General features: G+C 32.4%; 1 protein-coding gene across 1 annotated transcript; it reads left to right on the plus strand.

Moving 5' to 3' along the window:
- Positions 1 to 3,667: 3,667 nt before the first annotated feature.
- LOC124458277 lies at positions 3,668 to 16,819 on the plus strand. Its single transcript, XM_047008321.1, has 5 exons — positions 3,668 to 3,866; positions 4,162 to 4,384; positions 6,541 to 7,226; positions 8,767 to 9,151; positions 16,016 to 16,819. The coding sequence occupies exons 1-5, from the start codon at positions 3,714 to 3,716 to the stop codon at positions 16,417 to 16,419; spliced, it is 1,851 nt and encodes a 616-aa protein (XP_046864277.1). The 5' UTR covers positions 3,668 to 3,713; the 3' UTR covers positions 16,420 to 16,819.
- Positions 16,820 to 17,451: the final 632 nt, after the last annotated feature.

Genomic DNA, 17,451 nt, shown 5'->3' on the forward strand with positions numbered 1-17,451 from the left:
AAACACTTGAGAATGTTTCTCCAGTAAAAACGCTACTAAACAATCGCCTTCAGCTTGCGCTTTGCGCATATTTCTATCGCTTCATTCCGATCAGGTCATCCAAACGCGGAACCGCTTAGTAATTTTTTGTTATTGCATGTCTAAGAACTAAAATTCAGGTTTCTGAAGAAATTTGTTTATTTTTGCTCACTATTGTTCGTTTCTGTTCGAAATTGTTTTCTGCTGAGAATGTTCCTTTTTTTGTTACTCTTTTTAAATGAAAGTCTCTTCATAAAGCCCCCTAATAACAATACCCTGGAAATTGGTCCCTTAAATTCTCTCAGCGACTTTGGTTTGGCAAATTACTAACTCAAACCATTATGCTATGTTTGTTGGGTGCCATCTTTCTATCGACATTTACGGTCAGCCATACAAAAAAAGTTTGATTCCAATATCCAACTTTCAACGCAAAAAACTATCGTGAGGCAAAATTCATTGACAAAATTCGTTTGCTTATTATTCCCTTTGATTTAATATACAGCTATGCGTTGGATTTTGACGTTTGTGTTGATTTAAATGAAAGTTTGAGTCAGCGGGAGTAGATGTTTGTAGACGAAGATTGGCTAGTGCATGCAGTTAGTGGAATTCTGAGAAGGTCTGCTGATGACGGTGATGTCTGACATTTCGACAACCTTGGTGGTAGTCATTTTCACAGTCACCTTACTCATACAAAGTATATAAGAAATGATAAAATCAGTTGAACTAATATGTCGTCTACAGGTACTTTTTTCCAATTGATGGTTTATAAATGATCATTCATATTCCAAGGTGTAGCATCCCAATAAATTTGTTCACTAGATGTACTTTCATCATTCTCTTCGACTGAGCACAACAAAAGAACTCGTTCTAATGCTCTTTTTTATTTATTTTAAATGACTTTGAAGCTTAAAAACGAACACTTAATAGCCATACAATGAAATTATGACAGCAGAAGAAACAAGGAACTATGTTTGAAGATCATATGTTTGTTTCTTTCTTAGCTTTCCCTTGTTCTAATTTAAACAAGTGTATGAAATATCTGGTGAAATTGCATGTTTTGCCATTAGAAGAAAAAGCCAAAGTAAAGGGAGACTAATTGCTTCACCAGAAGAGAGGACAAATAGAAGCAGACCAAGAAGACCAAGTGTTTCTTCTTCGACGATCGTACTAAAACATAAGTTAATTTTGCTATTGATGCACACATAGCAATACTCCAAACATAAACACTTTTTATGTTTCATTGCAGTTTTTGCATCGCCACTTAACTTGGAAAAGGTATCACAAAAGGATTTTGTGTATTTCTTAAACACACGTGATCCCGTTGATTTATATATTTCATAACATTTTACATGGAACTTGTGAAAAGCACTTTTTGTAATTTAGTTTTATCTTTTATTATGACATCATGGCTTTACATGAAAAATGTTTACTGCATTGTTTGCTCTGGCTTATGCTAATCGAGAAGCCGTTTGGAAGAGCAAGAGAGCAGAGCAGTACAAACCTGCGAATGAAAGTTGACCTATCAGCAATTTTCATAGCTTTAAGAATGCATTCAAACTCTACTCCATTAAATTAAGAGCAGCAACCAATGGACATGATGATCCAACACCAAAAAGTATCAAAACTTTACAGCTACAAGGAAGTAGCATCAATTTTTTAAAATATCATTTGAATAACCAAGATGCATTTGGTAAGATTGGGAATGTCGCCAGCTGAGTGATGTTTTTTAATGTTTCTATATCCAACTCAGAATTCTATCAACATTTTACTTTATGATGATTTGTATTTTGACCAGATAATGCAAAATAAGTTATACTATAGTTATTTCTACTTAATTTAGTATAATATACTTAATATAGTTTTTTATATAATATTGAAGATAGTTTTTGATAATGACTTTAATGTAAATGATAATGATTATAACTTTTCTTCTTAATTTAGTTCGACGCTTTACACAAAACCAATCATTTTATGCAAACATTTAGCATAACAATATTTTCTTTTAAAAAAATAGTTTGTCAGACATCATTCGTTTTATAATAGACACTGAATTTTCAAAAGCCGATTGGAAATTAGGAGAAGGGAGTGCTCTTCACTAAAAATACATTGCAGGCTGACAAAATAACAATAATTGAGGTAAAGTCTTAATGTTGTATTAAAACATTACAATCTAAACTACTCATTTAAGTGTACAAATTTTTATAATTTGAAGTTTTAAACTATCTTTTTCGGGAAATCAAAAATCAGTTTAAGTGTTTAATAGCTTCACTGTTTTGAATATTTGCATAAAATGACATTTTTTTCCTTTCAAAGTGACCAAGTGTCTTCAACTTGCAATTGAGTAAGTATATGATTATATATATTTTAATTATTTCAACTTAAATGTTTGAACTTCGTTGACCTCAAAATTTTTACCTGGCTTCACGTATCCGTTGATGCGTATATGAAGAGTAATATTTTTTGTTACTTTAATTCATACAAAATATAAATAAACATTCATATATTATAAGTTGGAATTTTTACGATTAGAATGTATGTCTTCTTTATTAAACAATGTTTATCTTTTTGACCAGGGTATAATTAAACTTTTTAAGTATTGAAATATAATACACATTTAATATACACGACAACTTTTTTGAAAATAAACATGTTTCGACATCTCATGATGCCATCTTCATACTGAAGATGGCATCATGAGATGTCGAAACATGTTTATTTTCAAAAAAGTTGTCGTGTATATTAAATGTGTATTGGCAATAGTGCTTTTACGAAATTATGAAATATAATAGTTTTAAACATAAGCACGAGTTTACATTGTGGTCATAGCACGAGTTTGTACAATGGCATTCAATTATAAACAAAAACACAATAACGTTGAAGGTGAAATACTGAAATACATAAAGTAAAACGACATGTGTGTTATGTGCTGTGTCCTTTGTAAAATAAAGTAAATAACGAAACAACAGTAATTAAAATTTATTTTCACAAATAAGATGAAAATTTCATGGCATGACACATCATAGTATATGCAGACGTGTTATGATTAAACGCTGAAGCAATTAAGAGGCAGATCCAAAATGCGGAATTGGAATGCAATCAGCTGGACAAAACGCGGAATACAAAATTGGCAAATTTTTTTGATTTTTTTTCGTTGTTGTTTTTTGTACATTCTCTTGATAAACATAAAAGTAGTTTGAATTATTAGAAGAGAAAACTCCCAATTTTGAATTAGTGAACGCATAGAGAAAACCAGAAGCACAATGTGAACTGAGTAATTTGGCTAAATACATTATCCACTCAATTGTTCTTTTCATTCTTCTTCATCAAAACCAGAAAATCCTAACGTTTTACGAAGCAACGCACTCAATCGGTCAATAAGGTCGCAAAGGTAGCTATTACATTGACATAGTAATAATGTTGGAAGCCTACATTAAAAATCTTAGAAGCCTACGGAAATAGTTCAATAGACTTCAAGTTAGATGCAGAAAGGAGCACTCAAAATCTATTTTGTGTCTTATCTTTTATTCCATATTTTCTTTCGAACCCCAACCTTTATCCCCTGTTCCGTTCTGCATTTTATTCTTTTCCGTTGTACGTCCGCAATCTGAACACGCATTCCGCTTCCACGTTTCACCTTCAACCTTATGCAGTAAAAGCATGATAATCATGCTGTAAATGTATGACAAATTGACAATATGTCTTCGCACTCGCAAAGCCATTCTGATGTAAACTGGGTTGACGAAATGACAATAGAACAATGTTATAAACCATATAAAACATTTCAGATTGAATATGTTGAAAGAGAGGAGAGTTCCGAACAATATGTCCCATTTTACTTTGGGAAATCGGTATGTACATTTTGTTGTTTTATCATTACATTATTTCAAATCGTGAATAATTCAAATGCGACATAAGGTAGAATGTTTCAGATCACTGGTTAAATCTATTTATTATTTCTTTAAAATATTTCAAACAAATCATAACGAGTATAAAGTGTTTTCACTGTCTGCATGCCTTGTTATTAGAAAATGCATATAGTGAAAACAACTTTAATATAACCAACCGATCGAGCCGCTTTTATGTTTTATAACATTACATGAGCTGCTTTTTGCTTAAATATCAAATGGATAATTATTTTTTTAGACAATGGAATACTCAATTCAATTGAACATCTCTGAAAATAGCGAAACATCGTATCTCTTGGAAAATACAAATGGATTTCATTTGGATAAACAAGGAATCAAAAGGCTGATTTTCTTGATGGTAGCAATGCTTATCTTGCAAATTAAATGGGCCTTATTGAACGAAAGATTAAGGATCAAGCCATGCATATTCCCAGAGAGCTTTGTTTCACTTGTTAGACTAGGTAACATGTACTATGAATTATTTTATATAGATCTTGTAAACATGGAATCTGTTATCTGTAGTATTAAAAATTACACTGCATGACTGAACAAAAAGTTTATTCAATTTCTTCAAAAAACTAAAAACCGATGTACTGATTCGAACATAGTTAAAAAATAGGTGCGCAGTGCGTATGTGGGGGTAGCCGATCAAATATGTGGCCACGAATCTAAGTTGATTAAAATGAACATAGCTCAAGAATATTATGTATTAAGCAATATTTCCGCTAAACTGGCTTGAGATTTAAAAAAAATTATGTGCTCATTAATTACTCGAATGACCCAGTAACGTTCTAAGCCATTCTACATTCACCAAACGCCCTCTATTAGAATGCATGTCACATGACTGTACTTACATTTACAAAAGTAAAACTCCCAATATTTCTTAAAATATTAATGATGAATTAACTATCATTTCATTTGAAAAATTTTGGAACAAATATTTTATAGTCATTTACTTTTTTAAAGGCTCGTTCACACAATCCGATTTGTTGGACACGATGATTTAAATGAATTTTTGTTGATTATTCAGTCGGTATGATAATTTTCTTGATGTTTATATTCGTTAAGACATTTAACGTTATGTGAAAATGGTTTGCACTATCTGCTACATTTATTGTTATATACTTTTCCTATTTTAATTCTTGTTCCAAGTCTTTTTCAAATCTATGTAATTTGGCTAATTGGCATTCTTTGATCTTGTCGGATGAAAACAGGAAGCTCTGTTTCCATCCGATTTTTTAGATTGACTGATCCGATTGTTGGAGGCTCACTCTATATGTGTTCAAAGGCAAATCATTATAAATTTGAGATTTTGTTCAATTTAAGCTTATTATTTTTTTAGCACTGCCATTGAGTAGAACGAGCGTCACCTCTTCGGCGAAAAAAAATTTTGCTCCCAAATCTTATCTGCCTATATAACAAATGTGCACACTTATTTTGGGTGACACAATTCTTTATTTGTCTGATAGACTTAGTTTTTAGAAAAGAAAGGACTTAATAAGAGCATGCAAGAAAAGATTAAATGAACAACAGTACAACTACATTAAGAAATGGCGTATGTGTTAGCAGTAATAGCAACCACACTAAACTGATATAATTCACTAAAATGGTTAACAACAACAATCATTAATCTAATTTAATGAGCGGCATAAATTTGCATCGCATAGTGCAACTACTTAGACTTAATAACGAAGCTGACCACAGCTGTGGATGTTGAAACATCAAAGTTCAGTTGTTTAAATTGTAAAGTTCTTCATTGATGTAGCTACTTACCTGAGCAATGCATCTAAAAACAGGCAACGATATTCCGGGGTACAAACCATTTAACTTACTACAAGTTGAGCCGTAGAAATCGTTTAATGGATACCCACGGGGAGAAATGGGATAAATAAGATATTTTTTAATTTGAAACTTGCAATTGCCATAGTAAATTGCTGAAAATAACCGAGCAGTTCTGAATAAAGTCTGCTACCTGACGAGAGTGAGTTAACTTTTACAAATATCAGTTGTTATCTAAGGGACATATTTAGTTTGGGAAGAGTAGTCATCATGGCATTTGTGCTTTTCAAAGTAGGACTGTGACTTGTGACTAAAATCCTGTGTTCCGCCCCTTTTCATAAAACCTTTGTACACCCCATAGTATTAATACAATGTATGTCATAAAGCTTTTTTAAACTGCAATAAAATGAGCTTGTGCATAACCAAGAAAATTCACCACGCGACTAAAAATGCAAGCTAAATATCTAAAATTGATTCAATCTATATTAAGCAAATGAATTATAGCCAGTTGATGACGATCGTTTCATTTAACTTATACAACTATCTCAAATAGTTTTAAGCTAAATCTACTTTTGCTCAAACATTCAGTACATCAGTGTTTTTTGTTAATTATATTTACTTGCTGACATCTCCAACAATCTTTTTTAACCCTTTGCTACATGGTGTTGCTTAATCCACTACAGATGCGGCTGCGAGCGCGTTTTGATGAAATAACCCTTTGCTGCATGGCATTTCTTCAGGGCAACACGATGGAGCTCAGTCGCCAAAAAATTCATGCAACAAAAGTTTATTTGCCTCTTGTCAAAAAATGTTTTAAGCAATTGTTATTTTTTAATAGGTACGTATGCTGTTGGAATAATATTTTTCAGTGTCGGAGAGTACAATTATGGCTGTCATCAGTCTATTTGTTACGGAATGTTGGTCAACGTTATTGGAACCATAATGCATAGCTTTCTGGGTGTTGTGAATGGACTTAAAGGAGCTCAAAAGAACGCCGTGTTCTCATCCTGGTCATCATGTGCGGCTGTAATCTCGGGAATTGGCATAATTGTTGACATGTGCACAAATAGAATGTTGAAACTTACGCTTTTAATATTTATTTGTCAACAAGTGCCATCAAAATTTAAAAAAATTATGCAGCTGATTTGCTTCTTAACGACTTGGACGATATTTTTTGTTTGGACAGCACATGGGATCCTTGTTAATATTATGGACACATTTAAGATAAACATTGTTCAAGCTATATTGACCTTGCTACTCGTAGCAGGTTTTTTTTGCGGAAGACGTCATTACCTCATTCGACCACCATGTATTGGAACTCTTTCAACAAATTTAAAAATATTAAAAGAGGTTTTCAGAACACGCAAACGTCCACTGCCAAATTCAAGATGTCATTGGTTAGATCGGGCAAAACTTTTATATGGTGGATCATACAGCAATTGGGAAGTTGAAGATTTAAAATGGATCTTTAAACTGCTACCAATAATTCCTCTCATGGCAGGACAATCTTTTTTCATGTCTTGGGTAAGTTGGTTTGTGTTATTAATAAAGAGAAATTTTCTATAACCGTAAGCATTTCGCCTTTTAAATGATGAACAAAAGAGGAAAATGTTACGTTTTGTGCATTTATTTGAAGAATATATTGTAGACGTGTTTACAATGTTAGTAGTAAAAGCACAGGCGATAAATCTATCCTCGATAACAAAATTATGACTCAACTTTATGTATTATGCAATATAGTCATTACTAATCATCTTATCATATCATAATTTTACCAGGAATATAGCGTTTATGCGTCATAAGTTAGTTGAAAGATAGCAAAACCTTTTAAAATGCGAAAAGCAACAATATTACACAGCTTAATATAATATTGTTTGATGTTTAAAATGCATTAACAGTTGCATATTTTCGATAGCCTAATTTCTCATCATAAAAGCCAAGTTTATTGAAAAATAAGTACTATATAAACAGTAAAAATTCATGAAAAGCATACCTGAATCTTGTGGATTGATGTTGGAAAATTTTTAATTTTGTTGCATAGATGTAATGTGGCCGACTTTTTAACACCTATATTCATCGATTTTATGAAGTTTCTGGGCTAATAATGTTTTCTTGTTTAATAATTCAGGCTTTTAACTTCATCAGTGCATTTTACTAACACAAACATTCCTGCCTGGCTTGTACTTCGTTGATTTAATAAGATGAAGCTCTTTTTCTTCGCCTCCATTTCCAGCCTTTGTATTCTCCTCTACAACTTTACCTTAGACTTATTTTTCATGCTGCTTGACTTATGAAGGTATTTTATCCTTTTCTTCAGGCGTTGGCATGATTACCATATTGAAATGATCATGTTCGTGGGCGCTCATTATAACGCAAAACATACATCCCTGTCTTCGTTTCTTCTCTGTTGTCAATTCCTCACTCGCTGGAACAACTTCTGCTACGTCAATAGCAGGAAAAGCATCATCTTTTCATGTTGCTTACGTTATTTAAGAATAGTCAAAGTACACCAAACACCACGTGGCCCAAGCTTAAAATTTGGTCGATGCTGCAGACAAAATTTATTCACTTTCTTAGGCATCTGACCTTTCTCTTTGTTAGGAAAAAGATAGTACTTCTGTAAATTTTGTATTGGCACAAATTTTTAAGTTCGGACCACCAGCAACGTAAGTTCTAAATCCACGAGGGCATTTATCATTATTAGTTCTATACGCCATGTTTATGACCGATCATCGTTGTGACGTCACACCACGAAAATGTTCGCACTTGATGTTACGAAAATCGTAACGCTAAAAATCTGTTTGAACTAACCAATCGCAACTTTGTTTTTTGCTTAGGTGTTAGTATAGCGGGTTTTTGAATCAAGCAAATAATAAAGCAATCAAGAAATTTATTGCTGTAGCACTTTATGCACAAAATTATTGGCATGTGATTTATACCGGCCTATTTTTACATCTGTAGATACCACATGATTTTTGACTTTCTTTGAATTCATTTATTGACTTAATCTACTGCATACTTGCAACTTAAGTATTGATTTTATAATTTTTACTTTTTTCCTTAGGTTGAAATACTTTCTTCAAACCAGTCAATTCATCTGAAAGCATATTCAAAATTGAATTTTGACTTATTAAGAAGCATTTCTCAAACAACAGCTTTGATAATATTAGCGACTTTATGTTGGCTCTGCAATTCATGTCTTAGAAGATTGAAACTTCTTCCGGGTAACTGTGATGTTTTGCTATCATATGGAGTTGGAGCATTGACATTATTGATCGCTGTTGTTTCTGGAGGAGTATTTCAAATTCTTCTTACAAACGAAGTGGAACAAAAAAGTCATAACAATTCAACCATCGATTTTAAGAATTACACCTCTTCATTCTCGATGCTTTGTCAAACACCTCAATATGTATTTTGTATTACAAGTTATTTTCTTGCCGTTACAAGTGGTAAGTGTGTTTAAATTTCACGTAATTTATCTGATCAAGATTATAAGAATGAGAAACATACAGCGATCATTTTGAGCATGTATTTGAGTGATATTGATGAAAAGTCGCGAATTTATTCACCGATAGATTTTTTCCTGCGTTTTATTGCCAGAAATATTGCGCTGTGTTAATATTTGCTTCTCGAATGATTTCCTGTAGCTGAAGAAAACATTCTAAGTGCAGCTGAGGTGTAGCGCTGGAAAGAATCGAACCAATTACATTCTTATTATTGATCCATCTATATCATGGAGTAAACATTAATATTGGTATGATTCAGCCAGTGGCGTATCTAGAGGTCCCCCTGGTCGGCCGGCTCAGCCCGACCAAAAATTTCCCACAAAACAAAGATTTGTGCGATTAAAAATTCAAAATAAATTAGTTTGAATTTCAAAATAGTTTTAATCCATTTGCAGTAGATTTTGAGAGGATAATCTAAATCTATAAATAACGATTTTGGTTTAATACACCATTAAACTCAAAATTTGTGTCTAGCGAGCTGTGCCGGTTCCATGCTTTTCGCATCTTAGTCGGGCTCTCAAAATTTAGCCCGACCACAGAATAGATAACGTACAGAAGGCCCACTCGCGTCGGAACCTTTAATGTTCGTGTCCTCTACTTTTCTGAATCAAAATTCTGAGCGACTGCGCCTTCCAGCAAGATACTTCAGCATGATCGCGATAGAAATTATAGGAGAATTTTACAAACATATCATTTTTATGAAGAAAACCGAATTGATCGTGAAAAGTTTGCGGTCACATTATGTTCGACAGAAAGTACAATTCAGAGAATAGAATGAAGTTAGATTTATTGCACAAGAAGTGTTTGATTCTTCGGAAAATTCCTCGAAGTCTGAAGTTCGACATTTTCAGGACACGACAGAGGATGGGACAAATATAAAAAAAAACAAAAATCAGTTTCTATTACGAATACATCTTGATGAACTACCGTTTATATTTGCATTATTGTACACATTATTACATATGTTTCACGGTAACATAATTGGGAAACGATTTGTTAATGGAAATAATTTGCGATTAGAGAGATGTGGTCAATGTACATTTTACAAATGTACATTGGCCATGGGACTTTGTGGACACTAGTTTGCACCAACATTTTTTAAATGATGTTCTCCAAATAGCACAAGTTTACATTCCAGCCAACAACATTTATTCCTTCATCTTAATTAACCTTCTGAGAAAGTAACCAGCAACTTAACCGACAGCATTGTCTTGTATATTATTTGAGCTGACAATTTGTTCTCTGAAGTCAGGTGGCATAACTGATAAAGTTTGAACATTGTATACAGCTTTAGCACCAGCCAAATGAACAGCATTGAACTTTTCCCTCGTCTATTTTTGGAAATGGGCAAGCATTTTGGCATAACTTCCCTTGAATGATGTAAGGAGGAACTAAAAAAGCTTTTTAAAAGCTCTGATACTGATGATGGATTGTTGTAATTCCTACTTGTTGCCATATGCAATCAAAAAGTTCTCTTTTGCATCTATATTCAATATTCTCGGAAATGAGAAGGTGAAATTGTGCGAGGATCATATTTTATTAAAGATATGAATGATGACATTTAGAGTCACTAGCCAGGGACCAAATTTACAATTGTTGTAAAGACATTCAGAATTTTTGTTCATAAGGTCCTGACAATGCAATTTTGTACCCATTCTTTTGTTCTGAAACAATGCTGGATTTATTAAAAACAAGCGTCAGTTATCGTTTCCCATTATTTGTTGGGATACATTTATGTGTTCTTGTCTTATCTTTAAACTTTAATTATTTCTTTGTTGCCATTTATAGCTTTATGATGGTTACATTGAAAACATATGTTGGTTTTCAAAATTGTTTTACTTAACAATTTTTTGCCAAATTCTCAATGACTAGAAATACTCTTTACGAAAAAATATTTGTAATTTGCTATCAGCAGTTAGTAGAGTGTCAAGGACATGGATCAACATTGTTGTGTGGTTAAGGAAATGGGATTTCTGATTTTCATTGCTTTTACATAAAACTTAATCATTCAAAAGTAAAGAAAAATATTGATATTTATTTCAAAGATATCAAAATAAATTCTGTTAATTACACATTTGTCATAACAGCAACTGAATTGTAAACAAAATTTTCAAGTTGTCTCTTCAAATAAAATTGCAGCTATGTACCACCACGCTTTATTTCTATACAAATATAAAAGTATCGTTAATTTATAGATACGAAGATAACGCAAGATATATAAAATTCATCCCGTATATTGTGGATCTTGTTATGTTTTACTTATCATAAGAATGGCTTAGTTGTGCCATGAGTATGGTAAAAACTGCAAAACAATGGCGCACAAAATGTAAAGTAAAATACCAGTACACAGTGGACGCTAGTAGGTCATACTCCAAGATTTCATCATCATCATCATCATGAGCCTGTCACGCCACTGCTGACTACAAAAGTTTTGTTCCTTATCTCCTTCCCATGATGACCACTCCTGGTAAAAATTTTGGCAAACGTTCGCTTTAAACGTGAATTATTAGCAAAAAAACATTCTCTTGCAATACAACTCCATATTAAAATTGTGAAAGTATCTTAGTCAAGTCAAGCAGAGGTCGCACATGCGCAATGAAAAAATGAGCCACAATTTTGGCTGAGTGACCTTTCTTTTACGTTATCTATTCTCCAGCCCGACCATACAATATATTTTATAGAAAAAGTATTCGTAATCTAATTGGCTAATGACATCTGAGCATGCGCAAACACGTAGATTTGGAGCATTTGGTCACGCTCATTTTATAGAGCCCAACTTGAGCCTTCGACATTAAAAATCGGAAAAACAAAGTACGTGTTGCACGTTTCAAAGGGTTAACAGACTCACGCTAGTATTTTACTTAAGATTTAATGAAGTTGACGCGAAATTTTACAGCTATATGGCTTCATGAAAGACGAAGTAATCTTGTAAAGAGTTGGCATACAAAGTGCATGATGGTTCTATGGCTGTTTCATGAAGGCAATTTTTGCGGATTCCTTGAAATTGTGCATGGTTTCCCTTATAAAAAATCCGATTTCACAGTTCATTTTATATAATTATCTGAAAATTGTGGACAGTCAACTGGACTCTTTCTCAGCTATTCTATGAAATTTCATTAATGTTCTAAACGTGATGATACAAGATAAGTTTTTAAATGATATGGGGGGTTGTAGTTATTTTGAGTAAATTGGAGTTGACTGAAGCACCCGCCAAAAAGTAATTTGGTTGTATTTGTCTTATTTGTCTTATTTGTCTTTAAAGGTATTGACACTTCATGATGACAGCTTCGGTTAATCGGTTTGTGTATGCTAGTTTTGACAGAAAGAGTTGAGTTGCTATATCAGTTTATAAACTGATCATATTTTCTTTACTATGTCTTCTCATTTTCATTGTGCTATGGCATTCTTGTAATATCATTTTCCTTTTTTAATCTCTGCTTTGCTCATTGGCTGATTTTGTTGTATAAAGTTGCATTTTTAGTTCACATATGAATATTTTTGCAAGTTATATGTGTTTTTTTTCAATTATCACTTATGTTAATTATCACTGTATTTGGACTAAGTTTCCCGCTCCTTGTAATGCGTGATTACATAATATAAAGCTGAAGTGTGTTATTTTGAAAGATTTGAAAATGTTTAGAGATTTATAAATGTTTTGATTTTAAAGTCATAAAATATGGATTGATAAAATATTGTAACAGTTCAAAAATTGAATTTTGCTTTAATCTTGAAATATACATTTATATCAGAATATTTGTAGTTTTATCATTATTTTATGGCTTCATTGTGAATTTAAGAGTTTTGAGATCAGTTATGCTAATACCAACATTTCCCCTTCAATATAATGTCATTCATTGTCCTGTGTACAGTCATAAAACAAAAAGTTACCTTAAATTTACTATGAGTGAACATAAAAGCTGCATGTAAAGTTATGACAATGAAGTTGAGATCTAAAACTAAGACAGTAATTTTTATTTTCATTTGTTAGAAACTTATATGTTGTTTGTTTGTACTTTAAAATCTGTACATTAAACTTCGATAAAGTACTCATGTCTTACTATACGTATGATTGAAATCATGACGTCATAGGATGTGGCTCTGCAATAGCGTGACCAAAAATATTTTGCTAGATACGCCATTGGATCCAGTATGTTTGCTTAGCGTTTATTGTGAAGATTTTTTATGTTTATTGGTAATGAATAATAAACTGTTAGCTTAAATGGGTAGTTAAAGTATTATGGCATTTGATAGGTATTGTGTGTATGTGTGCTGATGTTTCCCAACAATCACTATAACATGTAGAATAGTATTTTCTATTTCAAAATTTAACGAATATATATTTGACTTTTTTATGGTCTCTGCCTTTTACAGCATAATGAAAGTGAAAGTACGAAATTCTTTATATCCACATTATACTGCTTGGAACATTATTATACTTCCTATTGAATACATCATTCATGTAAGCATGTTCAAGTTAAGCTGTCAAATCAACCAGTAAAATTGATTAAATGTTCTGTTTTAATTACATGATACACCAATCAAGTTCAACCAGCTAGATGTTAACATGACACAATATTTTCGACAGTAAAATGATGAAATTGACCAAGTGACTGACCATTTCACACAAACTGTTGTCGGCGGATAATTTCTGGACTTGTCAAAGAATTCACTCAAATATGTGCTCAAAATGACCGCTGTATGTTTCTCTTTCTGATAAAATTTGATTGCATAGTTTTCGAAACAATATATCGGCAAAAACTATTAAAAACTTAATTTTTGTAATACAACCTATGTATATGTTTTGCCCTCTTGTTCCGCCATCTTAGATTATTCAAGATGGCCCCACGGGCGCTACCAATGAACTGTAATATAACTGGAAGGCTAACTCAATATACGCATGTCTGGACTTGTCTCAAGCCAATTAGAAGCTGATTTGCAGCTTCGCGTGTGTCTCGCGTTGACTGTTTAATTTTGCGTGACGGATTGTTTTGCAAAAACTGCTAACTTGGAAATAGAATGCTAGCCAAAATGTTTTTTAAAACTGTTAGCAAAATTTGGTTATTAATGTGTAAGTTGCTTTGTGGACGTACCAAGACATGATTTGTATGCGTAACAGTGTATTATGTAAAGCATAAGAGTGAGAATTTGCTTCGAAATATGTATTTCTCATTTGTCGTCAAAAGACCAAAAATTTAAGATAAAACTGATAACAGGTAGACTGTATCTTTGAATACCGTGCAAAATACGCACAGTCTACTTAATATAACATGTTTCATAAGAATTTTATTGCTTTTAAAGTTAGACTTGCTTTGTAAGAATTTCATATGCTCTTTTTGTAATGTGTGAAAGAGATGATTTCAAATTTTGAATTTTGGGTGATTGTTGGTTCTTGTCATTTACTTCTCCCACTTCTTAAGAACTGGTGGAATATTTGACATAAATCCATATTTGTGTATTGAGCATTTTATCAGCAAGTTCATGCTTATAAATAAATAACCATGTGTACAACATTACAAGTATTGCTGATATAACCTGCTCTTCATAAATGCCAAAAGCAACCCTCATCCCCAGTGGTTTGAACCAGGGTTTTAAAATGATTTTGGAGCAAGTAAAGCTATATCACGTATCTAAATTTTATTTGATTGTAAAATTAGTTTTTTCTTGTGATACAGATGGTGATAAATGTATATATATAATATATTACATTTTAGGATGTGTGTTTAAAATGTGTGGTCATATTTGTGAGAATGTATGATGATTCTATAATATTAGACTAATAATCTTTTTCATACTTGTATTACATTACAATTTTTGCTTAAGTGTTTCAAAAGATATGAATATGGAGTGTCATTTGTTTTTTAGTCTTTTTTAAGTGGGTATTGACCCTTTTTTAATATTGTCTCTTTAATGGTGCAACTAATAATAACACAATAATATGGCATAACAGTTTTTTTAAAACGAACTTAATATATTTTTTGCGAACTTTTTGAAATATTTTGCAAAGTGTTTTTCTTTTTGTTTACGCTCTGAACTTTCAAAAAGTACTGGGGCGAGCTAATTTTGCTCGGAAACACATAAATTACAGAAAAACAGCATTTTTCGCCCTGACAGCTTCATTTTCAAAGATTCAAACAATATTATAAGGATAGACAAGTGTATTTTACATCCTTTTAATGAAAAAAACGAAGGGTGTCAGTTTTGCATTCAAGTTATAAGGCATGTTTTCACGTGCCAAATAAAGTTCGCCTTTCATCCTTCTAGAAAGAAGGTTAAACTTGCACAAATGTCGTTCAAACTTGTTTTATATTAATGTCCAAACATTGTTTAAGGTTTTTAGACATTAAGCTGGCTCAAAGACGACTGTTTTTTGCAAAAAATCCGGCAATCTCGAAGTGATGTATTTCGCCTCCGCACCCTCGATGGCGGCGACCATGCAGGCTTCAATGATGGCGGCCAAGTTAGCCTTCCAGTTGTTGTAGAGTTCACTGCGCGCTACATATAAATGTTTATTCGTCAGCAATCTATGCTCATGCCATTGATGCCCTTTTTCCAATTTTAATTTTCGGTCTGAAGTTCATAGCGAAATTTTTTTCAAAGAACAAAATTTCAGTAACATTTCTTATAATTTGTTTATCGTCATAACCATACACACACGTATTTTGAGCAGACACAATAGCCAGTGAGCAACTTCAAGACGTGCACGTGAAACTCAAATTTGTAAAGTTTGCTGTATTTTTTTATCAAATACACTTGGTAGCAGATGCATTAACTATTTCATTAAACTCAAGAATTATTTGTTTTAACCAGGGCTGACTTTAGTAATGGAAGAGGCACCACGTTGTATTCATGGAATTCTTGTTCCGATCTTTTATCTTGGTAGAATTGGTGGTTATTGTTTTTGTCAGATTTATGTTGAAATAGTAAAACGTGGAATTTTTCCAAATTTTAAAATGCAAAATGATTCCGACGGCATGATAACGAACAAAAGTAATCTACAAACATATTACTTTGTAACTTCAGCCATCATACTTGTATATCTACTATTGTACATTTACGTTGCAAAGCAGTTTAAGGCGAAAAGAGAACGCGAAAGATTGGAAGCTTTAGAGCGTTTAGCCGAAGAGCCTGAGGAAAGCTCCTCCAGTATCAACTGGGATGCGTTATCTTGGAATGAATATGACCCCACTCTGCGAATTAGCACAGTTTATTAATTATGGTTGAAATACCATTGGTAAATTAAGTAAAACTGAGAAATATGTTTTTCTTAAATATAAGATTGGAAAAGCTAAAGGAATATTTTGATCTTAGTGATCTTAATATAAACAAGTCCTTTATGCATGTTGGAATGTCGTGATGTTGCATGTTGAAATGTAGAAAATATTTTGTGATGGGTTTTCATAAGTATCTTGATTAAAGTAAATGTCAACTCAAAAATGTAATTCTCAAAATATTGTGCAAGTATCGATGAAATAGCTTAACAAAACTAATTTTGATTACAAAGCATAATGCACTCAGTCTTTCTTTGTATTTCCAAGTTTCATGTATAGATAAATTTATGGTGTTATTTTGATATATTTACGTCAATAGAAATTGTGATCTATTTATATTGCAGCATGCCAATGTATTTCATTGCATTGTCTGATTGACCTTACCCACAATACAATTTTACCCAAGAAACCTTCGATTTGAAAGCACAAATGTGCAAGCTTAACTAGTTAAAATTCACTTTAATTTACTTTAACAAACAAAATTTAGTTTTTTCGCACCAAAAATTTATGGGGCGCCGTTTGTAAAAAAATTAAACACACAAAACATTTATGTTTCTAATGCAATTTAATTTGTATTTTGACTTGCAGGCATCAAAATTGTTGCAATTTATTAAATGACAAGTGCAATTGCATTGTCATTTATTAAATCACAAGTGCATTGTTTTTGCGATTTATTAAATCGCAAGTCCAATGTCATTGCCATTTAATATATCGCAAGTGCAATTTATTTGTGATTTATTATATCGCAAGTGCTATGTCATTGCGATTTATTAAATAGCAAGCGCAATGTCATTCTTATTTAATAAATCGCAAGTGCTATGTCATTGCGATTTATTAAATAGCAAGCGCAATGTCATTGTTATTTAATAAATCGCAAGTGCTATGTCATTGCGATTTAAAACAGGCTTAGCCTGTTTTGCCTGAAAATTGGGTCGATAATTAATTGGCGGGAGAAATTCAACATGGAGGACAACG

The sequence above is a fragment of the Xenia sp. Carnegie-2017 genome, unplaced genomic scaffold (genome assembly GCF_021976095.1).
Source record: "Xenia sp. Carnegie-2017 unplaced genomic scaffold, XeniaSp_v1 HiC_scaffold_6, whole genome shotgun sequence".
Taxonomy (NCBI): Eukaryota; Metazoa; Cnidaria; class Anthozoa; order Malacalcyonacea; family Xeniidae; genus Xenia; species Xenia sp. Carnegie-2017.

What these genes read in the sequence shown, in the direction of transcription:
- LOC124458277 (XM_047008321.1), top strand. Translation starts at nt 3,714, where the DNA reads ATGTCTTCGCACTCGCAAAGCCATTCTGATGTAAACTGGGTTGACGAA. An exon ending in TGTTTCACTTGTTAGACTAG is followed by an intron (nt 4,385 to 6,540) that starts GTAACATGTACT and finishes ATTTTTTAATAG; the next exon opens with GTACGTATGCTGTTGGAATA. An exon ending in AATCTTTTTTCATGTCTTGG is followed by an intron (nt 7,227 to 8,766) that starts GTAAGTTGGTTT and finishes TTTTTTCCTTAG; the next exon opens with GTTGAAATACTTTCTTCAAA.